This window comes from Podarcis raffonei, chromosome 8 (assembly GCF_027172205.1).
Source record: "Podarcis raffonei isolate rPodRaf1 chromosome 8, rPodRaf1.pri, whole genome shotgun sequence".
Classification (NCBI taxonomy): domain Eukaryota; kingdom Metazoa; phylum Chordata; class Lepidosauria; order Squamata; family Lacertidae; genus Podarcis; species Podarcis raffonei.
Genome location: NC_070609.1, coordinates 80369945 through 80394273, shown reverse-complemented (window position 1 = coordinate 80394273; position 24329 = coordinate 80369945). Strand labels below are relative to the sequence as shown.

General features: G+C 47.5%; 2 protein-coding genes across 10 annotated transcripts in view; one reads left to right on the top strand and one right to left on the bottom strand.

The window, feature by feature from the left end:
- MTHFR (methylenetetrahydrofolate reductase) overlaps positions 1-2116 on the top strand; it is a 37142-nt gene extending 35026 nt beyond the window's left edge. Inside the window, exon 12 of the mRNA XM_053401088.1 lies at positions 1277-2116. Within this exon, the coding sequence (XP_053257063.1) occupies positions 1277-1474 (198 nt within the window). The 3' untranslated portion in view covers positions 1475-2116. The remainder of the gene's footprint in view (positions 1-1276) is intronic.
- The window catches only part of C8H1orf167 (chromosome 8 C1orf167 homolog), a 145435-nt gene that overhangs the window by 97869 nt on the left and 23237 nt on the right, over positions 1-24329 (bottom strand). For 3 of the 9 annotated variants that reach the window (XM_053401077.1, XM_053401074.1, XM_053401076.1), the window contains exons 10-18: positions 23762-23918; positions 23050-23263; positions 20672-20955; positions 18759-19011; positions 16611-16719; positions 15186-15417; positions 13103-13238; positions 10326-10436; positions 7581-8011 (exon numbers count right to left, since the gene is read on the bottom strand). In XM_053401077.1, coding sequence (XP_053257052.1) covers positions 7952-8011; positions 10326-10436; positions 13103-13238; positions 15186-15417; positions 16611-16719; positions 18759-19011; positions 20672-20955; positions 23050-23263; positions 23762-23918 — 1556 coding nt within the window. In that variant the 3' untranslated portion in view covers positions 7581-7951. Of the gene's footprint in view, positions 1-7580; positions 8012-10325; positions 10437-13102; positions 13239-15185; positions 15418-16610; positions 16720-18758; positions 19012-20671; positions 20956-23049; positions 23264-23761; positions 23919-24329 lie in introns of those variants that run through there. The other 6 variants (XM_053401078.1, XM_053401080.1, XM_053401082.1 and 3 more) reach the window with 4 other exon arrangements.

The window sequence follows — 24329 nt, the reverse complement described above, 5'->3', positions numbered from 1 at the left end:
CTGGGGCTTTGGTAAATTTCCGTGGAAAATGTATGTGAACAGAAGTACAAGGTGCCAATTACTATTCCCTAGAACTTGTGGTACCAGGGTACCTCTGCTCCTCTAATAACAAGTTGGGGGTACAAGCCCCACTTTTTCCTGCACAGGTTCAGTGAACTCATAGGTCTGTATCAAGTCATAAGAACATAAGAACCCGCTGGATCAGAGCAGTGGCCCATCGATTATGATGGGTAGGCAAACTAAGGCCCGGGGGCCGGATCCAGCCCAATTGCCTTCTAAATCCGCCCCGTGGACGGTCCGGGAATCAGCGTGTTTTTACATGAGTAGAATGTGTCCTTTTATTTAAAATGCATCTCTGGGTTATTTGTGGGGCATAGGAATTGGTTCATTCCCCCCCCCAAAAAATATAGTCCAGCCCCCCACAAAGTCTCAGGGACAGTAGACTGGCCCCCTGCTGAAAAAGTTTGCTGACCCCTGATGATGATGATGATGATGATGATTGATTGAGTTTATATACCGTCCTATACCCGGAGGTCTCAGGGCAGTTCACAGAAAAGATCGCAACATATATAATCAGAATAAAAACAACCACCCAATAACACCCTACTCAGAAAAGAGCCACATTTTAAAAGGGTATAGGATAAGGTTACCAGACGTCCCCGTTTTCCCATGGACAGTCCCCAGATTTACAAATCAGTCCCCTGGCAAAATCCTATCATTCCTATTCAAATTGAAAAGTGTCCCTGGATTCATTGATGTCAAACAGATCAGCCAAAGGCCTGGTTAAAAAGGAACATTTTTGCCTGGCGTTTAAAGGTGTATAGTGAAGGCACCAGGCCCTTCTTCGTGTGCCTCTTTCTCAAGAGGTCCGGAGGGTCGCAAGACAAGAGCGGGGCCTTCTCTGCAGTGGCTCCCCGTCTGTGGAATGCTCTCCTCGGGGAAGTTCACCTGGCGCCTTCATTAGACACCTTTAGGCGCCAGGCAAAAACGTTCCCTTTTAGTGCAGGCCTTTGGTTGATCTGATTTGCATCCTAGGCCCTGAAAAAATTTTTTTTAATGTATTTTGTGGTTTTATATCTTGATTTTATTCTGTGAACCGCCCTGAGACCCCCGGGTATAGGGCGGTATATAAATTCAATTATTAATAATAATAATAATAATAATAATAATAATAATAATAATAATAATAATTTGTTTCCCATAGTTCCTCCTGCACTCCCACCCCAAGTTGTTTTTAAGTGTGACCCTTTTCTCTCTCTCTGCCCCCCTCGGACAGGATGAGGCCTTTGCCCTGTGGATTGAGCAGTGGGCCAAGCTGTACGAAGAGGAGTCCCCCTCTCGCATGATCCTCCAGTACATGCACGACAACTATTACCTGGTCAACTTGGTGGACAACGACTTCCCCCTGGACAGCTGCCTCTGGCAGGTCTTGGAAGACATGCACACGCTCTTGAACTGTCCGGCGGAACCGTGAACGGGAGAAGAGGCAGCCTCCCAGATTTGGCTGGCAGCACGGTCAAAAACCTTTAGGGATGCGAGGTTGGAACCACAGTGGCCCAGACACTCCTCTAGGGGGCGCCGTTGGCTAAATTTCCCCCCATTGCCTTCAAAGCAGGAGGCCAGTTAAGACAGGCGCATCTCCCTTCTGATCCAAAAGACTCTGAGGATGATTTTGAGCCCTTCTTGGGTTGTTACAATCCCTTTTCCCCTTATAATAACGGCAGCTAGAAATCCTTATCCCCCCCAAAACCCCAAATCTCTGTCTGGCCCACCCCCCTTGTTTCTGGGTTGCACTCTAAAAAAGAAAGCTTTCAGCTGCTGCTTCAGTGCACACCCTCAATGGGACTGACGGCTTCACAAGCCTCTAGTTCAGAACGGGAGTTGCAGAAAATCAGGATGAGCCCAACCGCCTGCGACGCAACTGCCCTCCTCTGGGGAGCCGCAGTGTGTGGCCGGCTATTTATTTTGTTTTTATTTTATTATAAAGGCGCAGGATCGTGGTCTCCTTCCTGCGTCTTCTCGTTTTCTCTTGCAGGGGAGGGGGAAGTATTTAAAATGCTTGTAAAGGGAAGGAGAGAAGTGAAATTGAAATGAAATAAAATGTAGTTGATGCCTACGTTGACTTGCCTTTTAAAAAATGTGTTGAACGAGAGAGAGAAGGGACTCACGTTGTAGCAGTGTGGTTGGGCACATCGCGGTGAATGCAGGGAGTTATGGTAACGTACCATTTTCCCCCCTCAAACACCCATGGCTGATGTCCATTGGGACTTGTGGGGCAGAAACATATGGGTACCGGACGCCATTTTGAATCAAGATGGCGGAACAAAGCATAACGCTGGCATGACTCTGCCCATTTGTGGGCATAGTTTCTTGTGATATTGTTGCCAAACTCTGCATTAGGAGTTCCTGGTGGGGGTGGGGGCACACTTTTTTAAGCTGTTGGAATGCCAGGCACCATTTTGCAACAAGATGGTGGACAGAAAAATCACTTTTGCATGGCTTAGGCCTGTTCGGGGGCCACAGGTTCAGCTGCATCTTGAGATAATACAAGAGTTCCTGAGGATCGACATCAATATTTGGGTGCCTTTTTGAACCAGCATGCCAGATGGAAACGTGACTTCAGCACAACTTTGCCTGATTTTTGGTGCGGCTGGTCCAAACCCACAAATGACGCTATCTGTTTATAAACACATCCTTTGTTTTTTAAAAAAATCCCAAGCACTTTGTGCTAGTCTGTAATCTGTTTTGAGGCTTAGGGTATATAAAGTTCATGAAATATAAATAAAATAAGAAGGGATATAAACTTTTTCTTTCTTTTAATGTTTTATTTTCAGTTTTTAAACATTATTATGCATTCACATCATTTTCAATTTCTACACTTCTGGGATCACTTAGATCCCTTGGACTCTGCCCCCCCCTCCATCTAATTACATTTTTCTAATCCATTTTCTAATCCATTTAAAAAGTTAAAGAATCCCTGACAGTTAAGTCCAGTCGCAGACTCTGGTGTTGCGGTGCTTATCTCGTTTTACTGGCCAAGGGAGCCGACGTTTGTCTGCAGACAGTTTTTCCGGGTCATATGGCCAGCATGACTAAGCCGCTTCTGGTGAAAACAGAGCAGCGCATGGAAACGCCGCTTACCTTCCCGCCAGAGCGCTACCTATTTATCTACTTGCACTTTTTGGTGTGCTTCCGAACTGCTAGGTTGGCAGGAGCTGGGACCGAGCAACAGGAGCTCACCCCGTCGCGGGGATTCGAACCACCGACCTTCCGATCGGCAAGCCCAAGAGGCTCAGTGCTTTAGACCACAGCACCACCCGCCTTAGCTTGGCTATAAACTTTTTCTTTCAACCTGAACGGAAGCCGAAAGTCTCAGCGCCTTCAAAAGACGTGATGTCTGCTACATTGCATTCTTGAGCATTAACCCAAATTTTGCACAATCCTTTGTCTTCCAGGTGCAATCTCCCTCAGGCCCCTCTTTTAAGCTCCTTGGGATTTGTAGGTGCTTGTCCACCTTTCTGGTCTGGTACAGAGCGAGCATGAATTTATCTGGTACTTTTTATTTCTCCTTCTGCTCAGTATCTCCCCCCACACGAACCCTAGAGTCCAGGAGCAAACGGCTGATGGCACAAGTTAATCCCAACCCGATCGATTACAGGCGGGAGCTAATGAGACGAGAAGCATGTCCCTGAAGACATACAAGGAAGCTTCACTTTGGGGGGTGTGCTGGGGGGGGGAAGGCTCAGCTGTTCCCAGCAGGCTCCTTCATCATCAGCCTAATCAGCGGAAAAAGGAACCCAGGGGTGTGAGGAAGAGGAGGTGGAGCGGTCGCCTGCCTATCCAAGCATTTAATGAAGAGGTGATGGATGTCACAAAGAGAAGGGAGTTGGGGATGAGGATTTCCAGCTGGGAGGCAGGCCCTGCAAAAAATACACACATACACCCACCATCTCCCTTTGTGCTTGCTGCAGGCCAGGACGGCTTTCTCCTAAATACAGAAAAGCAGCAAGCAGGCCTTAAGCGGGAGGTTGGTGCATGTGTGAGAGAGATAAAGTCTCGTTTCGTTCTTTTCCAAGGCTTTGTGGGGACACGGGTGGCGCTGTGGTCTAAACCACTGAGCCTCTTGGGCTTGCCGATTGGAAGGTCGCGGTTTGAATCCCCGCGACGGGGTGAGCTCCCGTTGCTCGGTCCCTGCTCCTGCCAACCTAGCAGTTCGAAAGCACGTCCAAGTGCAAGTAGATAAATAGGTACCGCTCCAGCGGGAAGGTAAACGGCGTTTCCGTGCGCTGCTCTGGTTTGCCATGTGGCTTAGTCATGCTGGCCACATGGACCGGAAGCTGTACACTGGCTCCCTCGGTCAATAAAGCGGGATGAGCGCCGCAACCCCAGAGTCAACCACGACTGGACCTGATGGTCAGGGGTCCCTTTACCTTTTAACAATGCAAGTGCAGGAATGGAAACAAACAAGATTCCGGTCAATAATTGCACAGTTTTGCAAAAATGCATCAAGTTATGGCGGAGCTTTAACGAACAACTGCTGTCACAATCCGAAATAGAGTATGTGCAAATGGGAAATAAAAAAGTGAATCCCTGCAATTGGGTGAGCTCCCATTGTTCTGTCCCAGCTCCTGCCAACCTAGCAGTTTGAAAGCACACCAGTTAAAGTAGATAAATAGGTAGCTCTGCAGTGGGAAGGTAAACAGCATTTCCATGTGCTCTGGTTTCTGTCACGGTGTTCTGTTGCGCCAAAAGCGGTTTAGTCCTGCTGGCCACATGATCCGGAAAGCTGTCTGCGGACAAATACCGGCTCCCTCGGCCTGAAAGCGAGATGAGAGCCGCAACCCCAGAGTCGCCTTTGACCAGACTTAACCATCCAGGGGTCCTTTACCTTTTATACCTACCAAGGCTGCATAAGAACCTAAGAGCAGCCCTGATGGGTCAGGTCATTGGGGCATCTTACCCATCATCCTCTTCTCATCCACTCAGCTCTCTTAGTCTTAATTCCCCACCAAACCCGAAAGTCAGTTGCCCTGTCGTTATCTTTTCATTCAGCAGCCTAACAGCCCACGGATAGAAGCTGTTCTTTACCCTGTTGGTGCGACTAATCCTGCTTCTATAGCTTCTGCCTGAGGGCAGGAGATCACGAAAGTGCCGGCCAGGGTGTGAATCATCCCTGAGAATTTTCCTCACCCTCCTGAGGCAACGTTCTTCCGCCTTTTCATCCAGCGGATTCACGGGACAGCCCATAAAATCTTGTGCTGTATTCACCACCCTCTGTAGGCACTTCCTATCAGTTGATGGCAAACCAGCGTACCACACCATGTTGCAGTATGAAAGGACAATCAAATGTCAATTGACATCGTCCTTTCGCAATACTCTGAGGAGATGGAGTCTCTGTTGGGCCTTCTTAACCACCTGGGTTGTATTGATTTTCCAAGTAAGGTCTTCACTGAGAGAAACTCCTAGGAATTTAAAGGAAGAGTCTCTCTCCATACCGCCCTCCCCGATGTACAGCGGGGCTAGTTCTCTCTTCCTCCGAAAGTCCGACACTATCTCCTTTGTCTTGCTTAAGCCCACAAATAAGACCAGGGCACATGAGCATGTCCTTCTGTAGCCTTATTAGACTTTACCGTTTGGTGGGCTCTGCGTTGCTCCCGGACGGGAGGAAGGAAGCCAAATGACACCGAGGGTTGGTTCAGAGAAAGAGTTCTTTATTTCTGCTCTCCGGAGCAGCAGAAAGGCACCTGCGTGGTCAGTCCACAGCAAGTCCAAAGAAATGAGAGATTTCACGCAGTATATATATCCTCCAGGCACCCTCTCCCCCTTCCCCAGGAATCCAGCCATGTCAGCTTGTACACGCAGGTTGACATCACAGATGTTCCTGCTCCGGTACTCTTAACCATAAAAGGGTTTTCCTTCCTGTACTTCTGACCATAAAAGGGTATTCCTCTTCCTATACTCTTATCTTGGAGCAAGAGGTCACCAACTCCAAGAACACACTCTGGCGCTGTTCCCGGACTAGGTCTGTGCATCAGAGTGTGGTAAGATAAGACCCAGACATGTCATCCCTACTCCACTGGAACAGCCAAGGTCATCCACTGCCGTGACTGATAAAGGAGAGAGCTTTGTTTATACAGCTGTGTTCTTGTTATGCATTTGCTCAACAGCTCAAGTTAATGCATTTTAGAAATGCTCTCTTGGAGAAAGAAGAAAAGGGGGGTTTGGGGTCCCGTTTCAAACTGACTGCACAGAAACCCATTCCTTCACTTCCTGTAGTTCCCAGCGACCGGCATTGAGAAGCATGGCTGCCTTTGACCGTGGAGACAAAGCATTGCCAGAATGGTGGTGAAGTCATCGATAGCTTTCTCCTCCATGTATCCGTCTGGTCCTCTCTTAAAGCCATCCAAGTTGGTGGCCGTCACTGCCTCCTGTGGCAGTGAGTTCCATAGTTTAACGGTTCCATAGCTGTGTGAAAAAGCATTTTGTTTTCTCTGCCCTGACTCTTCCCACATTCAGCTTCGCTGGATGACCATGATGTTGTGAGAGGAGGAGAAAAACTTCTCTCTTTCCACTTCCTCCGAACTGTGCATCGTTTTATAAGCTTCTATCAATGTGGTGCCTCTTCCTCACTTTTTCTCTGAACAAAAAAGTCCCAAAAGCTACCCCAAACATCAGAAACTGATGTTTACCCCTCAAGCAACTATAATTTCTAGCACCCTTAAACTACTGTTCCCAGAATTCTTTGCAGTAAGCCACCTGCTTTCAATGTAGGCTGCATGCACAGCCATGGGTTACGTATTTAGGTGTATGGGCAACAGCAAACAATATAAATTTGTTTAAAGATTATTTAAAAACCTGGGAAGATGTTGTTGTTGTTTAGTTGTGTCTGACTCTTCGTGGCCCCATAGACCAGAGCGTGCCAGGCACTCCTGTCTTCCACTGCCTCCCACAGTTTGGTCAAACTCATGCTGGTAGCTTCGAGAACACTGTCCAACCATCTCGTCCTCTGCCGTCCCCTTCTCCTTGTGCCCTCCATCTTTCCCAACATTAGGGTCTTTTCGGGAAGATATTAAAGTTGCAAATTTGGAGCAGAATGGATCTTTCACTACTACATAGAGTGTTGATTATAAAGATAAATGTATTGCCAAGAATGTTATTCTGTTTCAATTGATTCCGGTGATTGGCTAGACAGATTTTTTCAACGCATGGCAAAAAGGTATTTCTAAATATAATTGGCAAGGGAAAAAACCGAGAATAAAATATAAAATATTGATAGATGCAAAAGAAAGAGGTTTTCCCCCTGCCGGATATGAGACTATACTATGAGGCATCCTGTCTTTGTTGGCTGAAGGAATGGATGACATTAAAGAATTCACATTCTAGACTTAGAAAGACATGACAATATTTTTGATTGGCATGCTTATTTATGGTATGAAAAGGTGAAAGTTCATGAAGGATTTACAAAGGCCTGACAAAGAAGGGATGCACCGGGTGCCTCTGGGCATCATGTCCTCGGTTTGCAACCTATAAAATGGGCACAGGAGTGGAGGGGACACAAACAGCATTGAATTCGAGCCATCGAGAGAGGGGAATGCGCTTTAATGTATAGCAGCCTATGACTCAGTTGCCCAGCTGTAATTTGAAAGCAAGTCGATTGGCACTGTTCCTTTGCAAGGAAGGAAGAAAAAAAAAGACTTTGAGGCTGCTAGTGTTTTATTGAGCAATAAAAAAATGACGAGTGCTCGCTCCACCAGAGAGAGAAGAGATTTGTGATGGAAAGCTCATGCTACCTATAAAGGTTCTGGGCTTTTCCAAGTCGTAATCTGATAGGCTGGAGAATGTTCAGTTGCCAAGGCTTTTGCAGGCAAAATGGGGGTGGAAAGCTGCCATTTCCTTTTGCCTGCAGACTCACTCGCTGCCCTGGAAATCTTAAAAAACATGTTTCGGCCTGTTAGAAGTCACCTCTGCCCTCTGAACGGGAGGCTGTCAGCTGCCGCCACCTTCCAAAAGCCTGAGGGAGGGAAAGGATGGAAAGGGTCAGAGATAGCAGGTACAGTGGTACCTCGGGTTACATACGCTTCAGGTTACATACGCTTCAGGTTACAGACTCCGCTAACCCAGAAATATTACCTCGGGTTAAGAACTTTGCTTCAGGATGAGAACAGAAATCGTGCGGTGATGGCGTGACGGCAGCAGGAGGCCCCATTAGCTAAAGTGGTGCTTCAGGTTATGAACAGTTTCAGGTTAAGAACAGGCCTCCAGAACGAATTAAGTTCTTAACCCGAGGTATCACTGTACTCTCACAGCAGAGTTTGGGGGAAGCAGCTGACTGTGACCCCAGCAGAGTTCACCATTCCAAGCCCTATTGTCAAATATGTTCCCCTGAGACACAAACAGATGATCCTTTTCTTCCCTCTTGGCCAGCTAGATGGGACAAAATAGCCTGACCTCGTGTAATCATTTTTTCTTAACATTTCTGTTAACACCTCCCTGCTTTGGTATCTAGAAATTGAAACACTAAAATTGCCCCAGCTTGGATAATGGGGTCTTTCTCTGCATCCGATTTACTTATTTCATAACATTTATATTCTGCCTGATTGTTTAGCTGTGATTAATAACAATATTTATACCCTGCCCATGTTGGCTGGGTCCCTTCCAACTCTAGGGTGCTAGGATTTTAAGACTCAAAGCAGTTTACAAAAAGAATAAAACAAGGGAATTTTCAAACAATTCTTTGCTACGTCAGAAAATAAACAAAATCGGCGATAAGCTAAACCAGATTTCCCAAACTGTAGTCTTCAGCTGTTTTTGGACTACAACTCCCATCATCCCTAGCTAGCAGGACCAGTGGCCATGGATGATGGGAATGGTAGTCTAACAGCAGCTGAAAACACAAGTTTGGGAAACCCTGAGCTAAATGGATTAAAGCACACATCAACATTCTGCGTATCTGGGTAGGCCTGCCTAAGCAAAAATGTTGTGTGAAGGTGCTTGACTGATGTCAATATGTAGGGCGTTCTAAAGTACAGTGGTACCTCGCAAGACGAAATTAATTCGTTCCGCGAGTTTTTTCTTCTTGCGAGTTTTTTGTTTTGCGAAGCACGGTTTCCCATAGGAATGCATTGAAAATCAATCAATGCGTTCCTATGGAAACCGCCTTCAAACCAGGTCCGGGGACAGTCTGTCCCCCGACCTCTTCTGAAGGCTGGGGGGGGGGACAAGGGCTTTTCTTCCCACCGCCAGCCTTCAGAAGGCTGTTCTGAAGGCTGGCGGTGGGAAGAAAAGCCCTTCTCCCCACCTCCCGCCCCGCAAGCTCCAGGCTTTTAAAATGCTGGGGGTCGGCAGCGAAGGCTTTGCTGCCGCCCGCCAGCATTTTAAGATCGCCTGGGACAGCGGAGAAGTCTCCGCTGTCCCGGGAAGGCAGGCGGGGGGGAGCAAAGACTTTTGGCCCCCCGCCGGCCTTCAGAAGAGGTCCAGGACCTCTTCTGAAGGCCGGCGGTGGGCGAAAGTCTTTGCTCCCGACCGCCAGCATTTTAAAAGAGGTCCCCGGAGATTTCCCTATGGGCTTTCTTCTTGCGAAGCAAGCCCATAGGGAAATTCATCTGGCGAAGCACCTCGAAAAACGGAAAACTCTTTCTTCTTGCGAGTTTTCCGTCTTGCGAGGCATTTGTCTTGCGGGGTACCACTGTACCGTATTTTTCGCTCTATAACATGCACCCGATCATAAGACCCACCTAGTTTTTGGAGGAGGAAAACAAGGGGGAAAAATATTCTGAATCCCAGAACCCGGAACAGCAAGAGGGATCGCTGTGCAGTGAAAGCAGCAATTCCTCTTACTGTTCTGGCTTCTGGGATAGCTGCGCACCCTGCATTCGCTCCATAAGACGCACACACATTTCCCCTTTTAGGAGGGGGAAAGTGCGTCTTACAGAGCAAAAAATACAGTATATGTATACAAGGCTGAAAAAGAACTGTGCTTCTGTCCAAGTCACTGAATGGCAAGAGTCTGGGCCCAGAACAGTGACTCACTACAGAGCTGCAATAGCCAACCTCCAGGGGGAATTGCTTTGGGAGCTAACGGAAGACTCCTTGGCAGAGACAGGAAGTGAATCAGCCAAAACCACAGCGGGGCGCAATGTTGGAGGAGCGTCATGAAGCATGCAGAGACACAGTGGGCAACCTCTTCTAAGGGAAGTTGTGCTTTAGGTGCCTGGGAGGGAAGCTTTTGCTTGCTAGACTCCTGTCCCGCAGCACACCACCGGCGGTTTTGGGGTGAAATCCTAGCACTCCCCCAGCGCACAGTTTGGGAAATCGCTCGCCCTTACCTGCTCGAGAAGCTGCCTCTCTTCGCCCGCCAGGAAACGCTCAGCCACCCAGCTCTGCAGGCAGCGCCGCCTCCAGACTGCCCAGCTCCACTGCGCCAGCCTCTGCCTCACCTGTGGGGAGATTTCAGAAGGGGCTTGGACTCCACAGCAATGGGGCCTTGGAGTCCAAGGCATCTTGCAGCCGGCCTCCCCAAGATGGATCCCAATTTTTCTTCTTCCCAGCTCCTTGCTCAAAAAACCTTTTCTCCTGCGACCTCAAACATCACCTTGGCAGCATCTGTCAAAAGGATTCCTCTTGGATGGCCCCATCAACTCCTTTTGTCGCATTAACAAGATTCACTCTTTGTTAAGCCAGCCAGGGTTTTTTGCCTAAGCTAGCCTAGGGATTCCCTGTCCAGCACAGCTCTGCAGTTTATTCTTTCACCATCCACATCCCAGTTAAATCAAAACCCTAAAGGTAAAGGTAAAGGGGACCCCTGACCATTAGGCCGACTCTGGGGTTGCAGCGCTCATCTCGCTTTACTGGCCGAGGGAGCCGGCGTACAGCTTCCGGGTCATGTGGCCGGCATGACTAAGCCGCTTCTGGCGAACCAGAGCAGCGCACGGAAACGCCGTTTACCTTCCTACCTATTTATCTACTTGCACTTTGACGTGCTTTCAAACTGCTAGGTTGGCAGGAGCAGGGACCGAGCAACGGGAGCTCACCCCGTCGCGGGGATTCGAACCACCAACCTTCTGATTGGCAAGTCCTAGGCTCTGTGGTTTAACCCACAGCGCCACCCACGTCCCTCATCAAAACCCTACCATTTATCAATTTCTAGAGTTTGGTGGTGGTGGGAATCCTCCCCAAATCTATAACAATACTTAAGGCTTGGGGACCTTGGTCCTGCAGGCCAGATGTGGGAAGATGGACTCGCCTTCTAGTCCATCCCTCCCCAAGCCACCCCCTTTGCACCCTCCACAGGTGGTGTTGCCTAACTGCAAATGTGTCCTCAAACTCGGATCGCGCCCCTCAGTTGCCTGGATGGAGCTTAGAGGGGTGTGTAAGGCAGAATACAGCCTACTGTTCAGAGGTAAAATTATATATTCATTGTTCTGGCACCCAGCCCCATGGAAGGGAATGTAGCCCCAGGGCTGGGAAAGGTTAGTCTGTAAACAGTGTTCAAAACTCAAAATATCCTTTATTAGGCATAGCAAACCACACATCATCAAACAGACACCGTATACAAATTGTGCAAAATATGAGCTCAGCATAACAAGGTTTGTCCCAGTCAGATCTTTAACTCCAGAGAAGATCAATTTGCATAAATAATACAATACAACACTACCACATCACTGATCAATTAAGAACCGCTAAATCTCTTTATAATGGCCCAGTCTTTCTACATGGACAGCACTCAAAAATTCAGCCACTATTAAAGTAATTTGATCATTCCTGTCCGAAAGCAGGTCCTGAACTGTTGGTAGCACAGAAATCAGCCTATTGAGTTGTAAGCCCTCTAATAAATTGTCTTCTGGCATAAATGCCAAAATCACAAGAAAATAAAATATGCTCCAAAGTATCAGGTTCCTGTTTGCTACATTTGCAGAGACGCTCTGATTCTGGGAGAGCTAAATATCTTCCTCTTACTATCATCGAGGGAAACATATTAAATCTGGCTGTAAACAGTGATCGAGATTTGCCAGGGGCAATTTGCAATCGAGTGAAGATGCCCAATCGCCAAGATAGCGCCTGATGTTGCCACCATCTGGAGGTGCGTGCCTAGGGGTCCCCGAATCTTGCCTGTTTTCACACACCAGCAACACATCCTGTAGAATTCTATCTGCGATACTTTATCCGAATGAATTTCAGGAACAAAAAAAAAAAGTATTGAAAAACACAACTTTCGAGCTGCCTGCTCAAAAAAGGCAACGGGGCATTCCGTTTCGGCGACTAACCCTGGTTTAAGGAGCCATTTGCCACCTAGCTTATACAGTGGTACCTCGGGTTAAGTACTTAATTCGTTCCAGAGGTCCATTCTTAACCTGAAACTGTTCTTAACCTGAAGCACCACTTTAGCTAATGGGGCCTCCTGCTGCCGCCACGCCGCCAGGGCACGATTTCTGTTCTTATCCTGAAGCAAGGTTCTTAGCCTGAAGCACTATTTCTGGATTAGCGGAGTCTGTAACCTGAAGCGTCTGTAACCTGTGGTACCATTGTATATCTGAGTTTCTAACACTGTTGTAAACTCCCGGCACATAAGCTGCAATGACTGCTCAGCGGACAGCAGACGTTGTATAACCTTCCCACGAAAAGAGTAATCAGCCCATCTGAACGCAACCCTGGTCCTAAAAAAATAATAGTCCTAGTTACTTTTCCACCGTAAGAAAGAGGCTGCAGGTGCTTATAAACACCTCACCTGCATCGTCCCAGCAAGTATTGACGGCAACAAAGGCAAACCAGCATTACCTGCGCCCATTCTACAGATGGAAACCTTGAGAAAGGCGGTGGGGGGAATGATTTCCTGTGCGGGGGGGGAGGCAGAGATTCGGACTGGGAGACAGCACCCCAGCTCATTATCCTGACCGCTGCACCACCCATGAGTTATCAAGCTTCTTATATCCCTTATGGACTAGAAACTTAAAAACAGTGGGGGGTTTTTTTTTTAAACAACAACAACACCACACCACTGAGGTTCCTTTTGCTGCAGATTGCTTCCCAAGAACAGAGTGGAGGTTGAACAAAAGCGACAGGGTTATTCACTTCATCCCGCCTTGAGTTTCTCATACACACTCACCAAAGCTTGCACTGCCAGCTCTGTCTGGCAGCTATCCTTCCAAACCACCCATGCCCCCGCCAGGCACCTCTTCTCCTTTCTGTGCTGGAATCGGCGCAGGAGGACGCGGTGTTTCCACCGTGTCAAATACTTCCTCCTGCAGCAGAGAAGGAAACAGCTTATTCTCAACATTTACAACTGCATATTATTCCATAACCTATATTTTCTATCAATCCATATTATCCATGGTTACATTACAAGTGAGATTAAAATCCTGCTAATGTTTCCATCTGCTTGCAGGGGGTCTTCTAAATAACTTATAATTTTTCCCCATTTTTAAAAAAAGTTTTTATCCTCTTGGTTTCTGAGTTTTCCAGTCAGTTTTGCCATCTTGGCATGGTCCGTCAGCTTAGCTTGCCATTCCTCTCTAGTAAGGACTTTGTCTTCTTTCCATCTCTGGGCTAGTAGCATCCAAGCGGCTATTGTCCCGTACATAAAAAGTCTTTTCTGATCTTTTGGGACCTATAATTCCTAATAAAAAGGCTTCTGGTTTTTTTAACAAAGGTAATTTTAAACGCCCCCCCCATTTCATTATATATCATCTCCCAGAAAGCTTTCATTTCATTATATATCATCTCCCAGAAAACTTTTATTACCTTACACGTCCACCATATATGCTAAAAGGTACCTTCTTTTCCTTTACATTTCCAGCAGGGATTTGTACCTTTTCTAAACATTTTTGCTAACTTACTAGGAGTCAAACACCACCGGTACGTCATTTTCATATAATTTTCTTTCAGCGTACAACATGCTATGAATTTCAGGGTGCCAGAATTCATATATCAACCCAGCCTTGCAGATTTAAATGTCCATTTCCTTCAGCCTCTCACCAGCGGGAGGCTAGCAGCCTGCGTTTCCATGATCCTAGTCCTCATGGTTCTGAACCAAGGGCTGGTCCATCTGGCCCAGTATTGTGCACACCAACTGGCAGCAGCTCTTAAGAATTTCAGATTGGGAGATGCCAAGGATCAAACCTGTGACCTTCGGTATGCAAGGCAGGCGATTTTCCACTTTGCTAGAGTTCTTTCTCCACTGAGGCCAGCACAGAAACGAAAGCTGTTACCCTCGTAGAAGGCATGTTTCCCCACTAGACTTCTACCAAGTAGCGACAGAGGAGTGGCAAGACGTTCTGTTCCCCACCTACATTGGCTCCCAGTATGTTTCCGAGCACAATTCAAAGTATCGGTGCTGGCCTTTAAAGCCCAAAATGGCCTCGGCCCAGTATACCTGAAGGAGCGTTTCCACCCCCATCGTTCTGCCCGGACACTGAGGTCCAGTGCCGAGGGCCTGCTGGTGGTTCCCTCACTGCGAGAAGCAGAGGTTACAGGGAACCAGGCAGAGGGACTTTTCGGTGGTGGCACCCACCTTGTGGAACGCCCTCCTGTCAGTTGTCAACTATCTGACTTTTAGAAGACATCTGAAGGCAGCCCTGTTTAGGGAAGTTTTTAATGTTTGATGTTGTATTGTATTTTTAAAATTTTGTTGGAAGCTGCCCAGAGTGGCTGGGTGTGTGTGTGTGTGTGTGTGTGTGTAAATAAATAAATAAAAACAGTGGTACCTTGGGTTAAGTACTTAATTCGTTCCGGAGGTCCGTTCTTAACCTGAAATGGTTCTTAACCTGAAGCACCACTTTAGCTAATGGGGCCTCCTGCTGCCGCTGGAGCACGATTTCTGTTCTCATCCTGAAACAAAGTTCTTAACCCGAGGTACTATTTCTGGGTTAGCGGAGTCTGTAACCTGAAGCATATGTAACCTGAAGCATATGTAAACCAAGGTACCACTGTATCTGTGTGTGTGTGTGTGTGTGTGTATATATATATATTATTTCTTCTGCCGATCAGATGGAAACCAAAGGAGCTGGTGGGGGAAGCACGGCAAAATCCCTTCCTCCCCCCGCCTGCTTACTCGTCTGCACAGAAATTCCTGATCGCCTCTGGCGACCAGGCAAGATTTCAAATGTGAGGCTACATTGACCCAGCTGAGGGGCTCTCTCTCTCTCTACTGCCTCTGTGCACACTACAGACTTGACGGCTCACAGCCTTACCCAAGCCACCTCCTGCCCACCGCGAATAGGGTCATTTCGGGCCTCGTCTCCTGGCTCCACCCATGTCTGCTGCCTTGTCCTACTGCCTCCAGATGCATGGGGGCCCGCTGTGGCCCCAGGGTTTTGCTTTGGCATCTGTAGAGCGTCAGCCAGACGCGGAAAGAACTGCAAGTCAGCCTGGAACGGATGGCTAAGCCTGGCCGAGGAGCCTCGTCGCTCGTCCGCCTGCGCCCTTAAAAGAGGAGAAACCAGGTTAACGCACAATGGATGAGCCAGGTTCAGCCGGTGAAAGGGTGGCAGAAACAGAGGGGCGGGGAGCGAGGATGCCCTGCCTACTTTCTGCCCTGCCCACTGCTGACATAAATTCAAAGTGCTGGTTTTGAGCTATAAAGCCTTAAACGGCTCAGGACCACAATACCTCAAGGTACCGCCTCTTTCCATATGAATTTACCTGAACCCTGAGATCATTTTCTGAGGCCCTCCTTCATGTGCCTCCTTGAGAGGTTTGGAGGGTGGCAACACGAGAACGGGGCCTTCTCTGCAGTGGTTCCCCGTCTGTGGAAGTTCGCCTGGCAAACTGTTTCCTGTTCTGGCTCCTTAATAAAACTACTAACTGACAGCTATCTGGTGTAGCCCTGTCTCTCTCCCTCTGATCTGCGCCGAACTATGCTACACGTCAATACTCCCAGGGGGTCACATTTCCTTTTGCGCCTCCCCCCCCCCCAAATAAGTATTATTTTTCTAAAATTCCCCCAATAATGGCCAACTTATAGCAATAGCAATTATTATATTGCAAATAAGTTATAATTATTTTTCCAAAATTCCCCAAATAATAGCCAACTTCTAACAATTATCAATTATTAATTTGCAAATAAGTTTTTATTATTTTTCCAAAATTCCCCCAATAGTCAAATTCTAACAATATCAATTGTCATCATGATGATTTTACAAATAAGCTTTTATTTTCCCCAAATTCCCCCAATAACAGCCAAATTATGACAATATCTATTATTATTAATAATATGCAAACAGGTTCCCCCCAAAAAAATTCCCCTAATAATAGCCAAATTATAACAATGTCAATTAATTTGGGGAGGGGGGTCCCATTTCCTGCCCACGGTTGCTTGGACGAGCGGCAAAAGCAGGCAGAGCAGGAAATGCTAATTTTTAATTTTCCACAGCATGCTAGTTTCCACAGAGACTCACATGCTCTCCTCTCCCTGTCCTCCATCTGGGCAGGTAGGAGACATGCCCAAAATTTAAAGACCCATTTCCGGCCGAGCAAAAAAACCTCAAGGAAGGGCACAAAAGGGGTAGGCTGGGAAAGTCTGAGAGAGGCCCAAAGGGCTTTGCTCCAGCGTCAATAAAACTTTCTGTGCACCTGCAAATTCCCCAAGAAAACAACAGACAGGGGGAGTTCCTTACTGCTTGGCCAAAGAAGGGGCGCTTTCAGGAATTTCCGGGATCCGATGAAGCCGCTCTGCCGCCGGACGCACTGGCGGAAGGTGGCCGCTCTTGTCCAGTAGCCGCTGGCCTGGAAAGAAGGAAGGGATAAAGCCAAACTTGATCTCCTTCCAAGAAAACAGGGTTAGGATCAGGGTGGATTTGATTCACCGTATTTTTTGCTCTATAAGACGCACCAGACCACAAGACGCACCTAGTTTTTGGAGGAGGAAAACAAGAAAAAAAATATTCTGAATCTCAGAAGCCAGAACAGCCAGCGGGATCGCTGCGCAGTGAAAGCAGCAATCCCTCTTGCTGTTCTGGCTTCTGGGATAGCTGCGCAGCCTGCATTCGCTCCATAAGATGCACAAACATTTCCCCTTACTTTTTAGGAGGGAAAAAGTGAGTCTGATAGAGCAAAAAATACGGTAAATCATATTGATTTAAATCACTAGTCAGTAAGACTTGATTTAAATCACTAGTCGGTAAGATTTGATCTAAATCATTTTTTTACAGAAAGGCTCTTTCTTGCTGGTATAATCTTAATATTTACAACCAGATGAAGGTTTCATTTTTGGAAGAATAAATTTCCAGAGTAGCTTTTACAGTTATATCAAAAATTACTGATTTCATTATACTATTAGAAATACATAAGACAGATAATTATGAAATTCTTGTGAGGTTTAATAAGTTAACTGTTTATATTTGGACAACATTTCTGATGTGCTGTGTTGGAAGGAGAAAAATAATCATTTCCTTAATAACAACTTAAACAATTTATTTAACTGAAACAATAACATTATAGCATATGTATCCATGTTTGTTAACTGATGTGGTTAAACGGTTTCTTTAAATAAAAAAACTTCAACTGAGCTTTAGCAGACATGAAAAACTTTAATGTAACTTAAATAGAAAACTATCTTTAGAAAGATTTTTCCTCCAAAAGCATTTTATTTTAAAAATCCGATTTAAATAAAAAAAAAACTCCGATTATTTTATTTTATTTTTAAAAAATCATTGATTTTTATCCACCCTGGTTAGGATACACCCAGGGGTCAAGAGGTCATGGCAGGATTTGCACAGGAAACTGCCTTAGAGGGAGCCAAATCGGCAGAGGCTCTCTGGGATTTTAGGCACGGGGTCTGGAAACCGACAGCTGGAAACCGAGAGGGCTTTTGTGCTCAGATCCCCCTTGACTACTGCAACGCGCTCTACGTGGGGCTACCTTTGAAAGTGACCCGGAAACTACAACTAATCCAGAATGCGGCCGCTATACTGGTGACTGGGAGCGGCTGCCGAAACCATATGACACCGGTCTTGAAAGACCTACATTGGCTCCCAGTACATTTCCGAGCACAATTCAAAGTGTTGGTGCTGACCTTTAAAGCCCTAAACGGCCTCAAAGGTCCTGTATACCTGAGGGAGCGTCTCCACCACCATCATTCAGCCTGGACGCTGAGGTCCAGCTCTGAGGGCCTTCTGGTGGTTCCCTCATTGTGAGAAGCAAAGCTACAGGAAACCAGGCAGAGGGACTTCTCGGTAGTGGCGCCTGCACTGTGGAACGCCCTCCCACCAGATGTCAAGGAAATAAATAACTTCCTGACTTTTAGAAGACATCTGAAGGCAGCCCTATTTAGGGAAGTTTTTAATGTCTGATGTTTTATTGTGTTTTTAGTATTCTGTTGGAAGCCGCCCAGAGTGGCTGGGGAAACCCAGTCAGATGGGCGGGGTATAAATAATACATTGCAGTGGTACCTCAGGTTAAGAACTTAATTCGTTCTGGAGGTCCGTTCTTAACCTGAAACTGTTCTTAACCTGAAGCACCACTTTAGCTAATGGGGCCTCCCGCTGCCGCCGCACGATTTCTGTTCTCATCCTGAAGCAAAGTTCTTAACCAGAGGTACTATTTCTGGGTTAGCGGAGTCTGTAACCTGAAGCGTCTGTAACCTGAGGTACCACTGTATTATTATTATTATTATTATTCCCATAAGGGGCATCTGGTCATCCACTGTGGGAACAGGATGCTGGGCGAGATGGCCGTCATCCAGCAGGCTCCTCTTACGTTCTTGTTCAAGCCCTGGAACCCCAGATACCAGCCACCTGCGAAACCCTCCACCACCCCCAGCTCACCTGGCTGATGGAGCTAAAACGCAGAGCCCAGGACCCCCTGATAGCTTTCCTCCATCGCCACGTCGCCCCGTACCCCGCCAGTCTCCGCCGCGGGCGTTCGTCTTTCCGTCGCCGCTCAGCTCTCAGGAACTCCGCCTTCCACTTCCCGAAGGAGGACGCCAGAAGACGCTGCCGCCTGGCCCTCTCCAAGCATGCTAGAGTCGTGCGCCACGTAGAAAAGCAGGCGGCTGCCGCAGACCAGGAAGTGAAAGCCCTGGTGAATTTCATATAGAAAAAGGGATGAAAGAACCTATCCATTTCCATTAGTCATCTTCCCAATCTTAACTATCATCTGTAATTTAAACAGGCCATCAACAACCGAGTGTAAATTTCTCCTTACAGACGCATTTTTTGCAATTTTGCCCTAAAGTGTGCATTTTTTTTAATACAAAGCAAGGGACGTGGGTGGCGCTGTGGGTTAAACCACAGAGCCTAGGACTTGCTGATCAGAAGGTCGGCGGTTCGAATCCCTGCGACAGGGTGAGCTCTCGTCGTTTGGTCCCTGCTCCTGCCAACCTAGCAGTTCGAAAGGACATCAAAGTGCAAGTAGATAAATAGGTACCGCTCCGGCTGGAAGGTAAACGGCGTTTCCATGTGCTGCTCTGGTTCACCAGAAGCGGCTTAGTCATGCTGGCCACATGATCCGGAAGCTGTACACTGGCTGCCTCGGCCAATAAAGCGAGATGAGCGCCGCAACCCCAGAGTCGGTCACGACTGGACCTAATGGTCAGGGGTCCCTTTACCTTTAATGTTCCCTAATGTTGTTGGAAGTTTAGGTGCAACTCAGGGGTTTGCATGGGCTTAAGCAGATAGAGAGACCTCCAGATTCTCAGACTATCCCTTTACTTTCAACCTCTATGCTAATTCTCTCTACCCTTTGAAGTTTTTACTGATACATTTTACGTCGCTCCGTTTAAATTTCTTCCTCCCCTGTCACCCTTCCTCTGGACCTCAATGTACTTCTAGGTAGTTTCTTGGTTTCTCCAGCTGGAGAGCTAGGACTATAAACAATGTACAGTGGTATCTCGGAAGTCGAACGGAATCCATTCCGGAAGTCCGTTCAACTTCCAAAACATTCAGAAACCAAGGTGCGGCTTCCGATTGGCTGCAGGAAGCTCCTGCAGCCAATCAGAAGCCCCGGCGGACATTTGGCTTCCAAAGAACGTTCGCAAACCGGAACACTCACTTTTGGGTTTGCGGCGTTCGGGAGCCAAAATGTTCAACTCGCAAGGCATTTGGGATCCAAGTTACGACTGTACTTCCCTAAACAAACACAAATTTATACCGAGTCTCAGCCTGAATGCCTTCCAATAAACGGAATCCCTGCTTGCTCAAAGCAAGGATTCAGCTCACTAAAGGTGATTTCTGCGGTTGCATGCAAAATCTGTACATTAACAAATATAATACATCTTTGGATGCCTTTTTTTTTACTAATAAATGCATTTTAATGCGTTTCTCTAACCCAGCATTTGCATTTCTTTTACTTGCCTGGAGAACTGCATTGCAAAATTCGGAGAAAGGCAAATGTCAAAGGAAGGCTGAATTTTGGTCCCCGTGTCATTGGAAAAATTGTGAATTAGGTAGATTCGCCTTCGAAGGCAAACTGCATCAGATTTTGCCCCCATCCTTCATTGTCCAAGACCAGGGGTCAGCAAGGTTTACCTTGCCTGGGCCAGTCCACTCCAGCGGAGATTCCTCCCTGGGCCAGATCGTGCACACACATGTGATTTCCGGTGCCGCGGAAGCGAGTCCCTGCCTCGCGCTGCTTTAGTGCAGCGCGTGGGGACTCGCCGAGCGGGCGGCTCAGTTCGGGGACCAGTTAAACAACCCCCGTGGGCCGCTTGTGGTTGCTGACTCCTGGCCAAGACTCTTACCTGGAGAGGAGAGCCCGCTTGCGGTGTTGCTCTGCCTTCAGGTTCTGCACAGTCCTGGCCGACCAAAACGCAAAGCATTTTGCCAGCAGCTGCCTCCGATTCTGGGTGTGGCCATAACCCAGAGGGAACGGCGCTTGCATGAGGAGATCTGCAGCAGCGAGATCTTGCGACTCACTGGAGAAATGGCTGGGAGATGGGGAGCCATGATGAGGAAGGTGCCCCGAGTCTTCAATCGCGAACGACGAGGAGCTGCTAGCCTGGCTACTGTCCTCCGAGCTGCGTTCCTATTCCCAGTCATGAAATGACAGAAGTATTAATTTTGTGCTTCTAAATGCTTGTTTATTTAAGATTATATACAGAGAGAGTGAGTCTCTACTGCTAGTCCTACCTGGAAGAGACCCACTGAATAATAATAATAATAATAATAATAATAATAATAATAATAATAATTTATTATTTATACCCCGCCCATCTGGCTGAGTTTCCCCAGCCACTCTGGGCAGCTCCCAATCAAGTGTTAAAAACAGTACAGCGTTAAATATTAAAAACTTCCCTGAACAGGGCTGCCTTCAGATGTCTTTTAAAGATAGGATAGCTGCTTATTTCCTTCACATCTGAAGGGAGGGCGTTCCACAGGGCAGGCACCACTACCGAGAAGGCCCTCTGTCTGGTTCCCTGTAAACTCACTTCTCGCAATGAGGGAACCGCCAGAAGGCCCTCGGAGCTGGACCTCAGTGTCTGGGCAGAACGATGAGGGTGGAGACGCTCCTTCAGGTATACAGGACCGAGGTCGTTTAGGGCTTTAAAGGTCAACACCAGCACTTTGAATGAACTGAAGTTAATGGACATGACTAACATAGGTTCAGTCGTGTCAATCGGTCTACACTATAGTAGATATGGAGGGGGGGGAACTGATCCTAGGTCCCACCCAAAGATGTAATAATGGAATACTGAATGGTATAGTTTAAGTAAAATATGCAGGGATTTATTATATGAAAAGGGATGTGGGTGGCGCTGTGGTCTAAACCGCAGAGCCTAGGACTTGCTGATCCTAAGGTTGGTGGTTGAAATCCCCGCGACGGGGTGAGCTCCCGTTGCTCGGTCCCTGCTCCTGCCCACCTAGCAGTTCAAAAGCACGTCAAAGTGCAAGTAGATAAATAGGTACCGCTGCAGCCGGAAGGTAAACGGCGTTTCCGTGTGCTGCTCTGGTTCGCCAGAAGTGGCTTAGTCATGCTGGCCACATGACCCGGAAGCTGTACGCTGGTTTGACACACACAACTGCATCTCAAGAAAGACGGATGCCAAGAACTATCTATCTATTTATCTATCTATCTATCTATTTATGTTTTATATATATATATATATATATATATATATATATATATATATATATATATACACACACACACACACACATGTAGATACCGCAATACCTCAAGTACCACCTCTTCCCATAAGAACCTACCCGGACCCTGAGATGATGTTTTGAGGCCCTCCTTCATGTGCCTCCTCCTCGAAAGCAACACAAGGTGGCAACACAAGAACGGGGCCTTCTCTGCAGTGGCTCCCTGTCTGTGGAATGCTCTCCCCAGGGAAGTTCACCTGGCGCCTTCGTTACACAACTTTAGACGCCAGGCAAAAACGTTCCTTTTTAACCAGGTCGTTGGTCGACCTGATTGACATCCTATACCCTTTTTAAATGCGGCTCTTTTGGGGGGGGGGCGTTTATTGTTAGAATTCCTGCTTCATGATTGAAGTCATGGGATTGTTGTCTATATGTTTTGACTCCACAAAGTGGGAAGTGATGTTTGTGTTACTGTGTTCCGTGAAGTGGGACTATTGTCCTTTCTCTTTGCTGTCTGATCCTAGAGAGAGAGGGAGCCATGTTGCAGTGCTCCATGTGTGTTTATATGTAAATAAAGTAGATTAGCCAAAATGCTGAGTTGCTGAGGCCTGTCACGCATGATGCGCAAACTCTGCGGATCCCTAAGTGTGCCAATGTCTGTTGGCATCAGTCGCTGTGATGTTCGGGCAGAAGAAAGCTTTTGAAGCTCCCGAGCAAACAACCAGGAGGGAGGGAACATGCCAGTCGAGTATGTGTCTTTACCAGGGTCCTACTCGAGTGTAGGCAAAGCTCCTGACAGTTATTGGGTTACTGTTATTGTTTTTATTTTATATGTTGTCATCTTTTCTGTGAACTGCTCTGAGACCTCCAGGTTTAGTGCGGTATATAAATTCAATCAATCAATCAATCAATCAATCGTGTGTGGGTAGATGTGGGTATATCTATCTGCTGCCCCTGCTTGTTCCTCTCCCACCTATGCACCAAAGCATTGACCCCAGGGTCAGAGGGAAGCCTGTCAGCGAGTTGTCCTCACCTTGTCCAGCGAACCGCTAGAGAGAGGCGGGGCAGGCACGTTGCTATGGAAACCAGAGGACAGGGAAGACTCCTCGGAATCCGGCGACGCAAGGAGAAGGTCCTCAGCGAGGTCCCCGGGGCCGAGTCCAAGAGGATGCGGGCAGAGAGTCTTCAGGCGCCAGAGCCCAAGAGCTTCTCTCAGCTGCCGCCTTTCCGAGACTCGGCGGAAAGCGCTGTAAGGGAAAGACCTTTGTGAGCTTTCGGAGAAAAGTACAGTGGTACCTCGGGTTAAGTACTTAATTCGTTCCGGAGGTCCTTTCTTAACCTGAAACTGTTCTTAACCTGAAGCACCACTTTAGCTAATGGGGCCTCCTGCTGCCGCCGTGCCGCCGGAGCACAATATGTCCCCAAAATAACTGGTATGGGAAGGAGGAAGATCCTGCCAGGGCCTTTTGCCTGCTCCAGAAAGAAAAAGTAAACACAAAATTTCTGCAGCCAGAATCCTGCAACTTCCCATACGGCTAGACGTGGGAGGGGAAAACCAGTCCCTCGGAAACCAGATTCAGCCACCTCTCTGGCTTCCAAAATTTCGCCCTCTATCAATGAGGACTAGAAGGTTGCTTTTTCAAAACAACGACGAAACGTGAAAGCTGTGGTTTGGATCAAGAAAGACCTCTCTGTGCCTGTTACCCCCGATTTCTTTGCTCTTAGGTCAGGGTCTGAGTGCTTACGTCGCCCGCTGGGATTCCCGCCACCTCAATTCCCAAGTCCGGAACGCCTGCTGCAACGTCAATGCGTGGTAGAAGTCGTCCAGCGCATCGGCGCCACTCTTTTGGGACCACCTTGCGTGGGCTGCAGGAACCTTTTCAGCTGCATCCATGTTTCCTGCTTATTTAAGTGCGGGAGGGAGAGAGAAAAATAAGCATTTAGAAGGAATTTCAAGTACAGTGGACACTCGGATTGTGAACGTGATCCATGTGGGAGACACGTTTGCAACCCGCAGTGCCGCGTCTGCGCACCGACGGGTTGTGCTTCTGCACATGCACAAAGTGCAATTTAGTGCTTCTGTGCATGCGCCGAAACCCGGAAGTAACCCGTTCCACTATTTCCGGGTTTGGCGCAGTGCACAACCCAAAAATGCGCAACCTGAAGCATCTGTAACCCAAGGTATGACTGTACACAAATGTTTTTCTAAACTTTCAGAAAGGCTCACTGGGAGCAGCTCAGTGGTAGAGCAGCTGCTTTGCATGCAGAAGGTTGCAGGTTCAAATCCCGACATCTCCAGGGAAACTTGGAAAC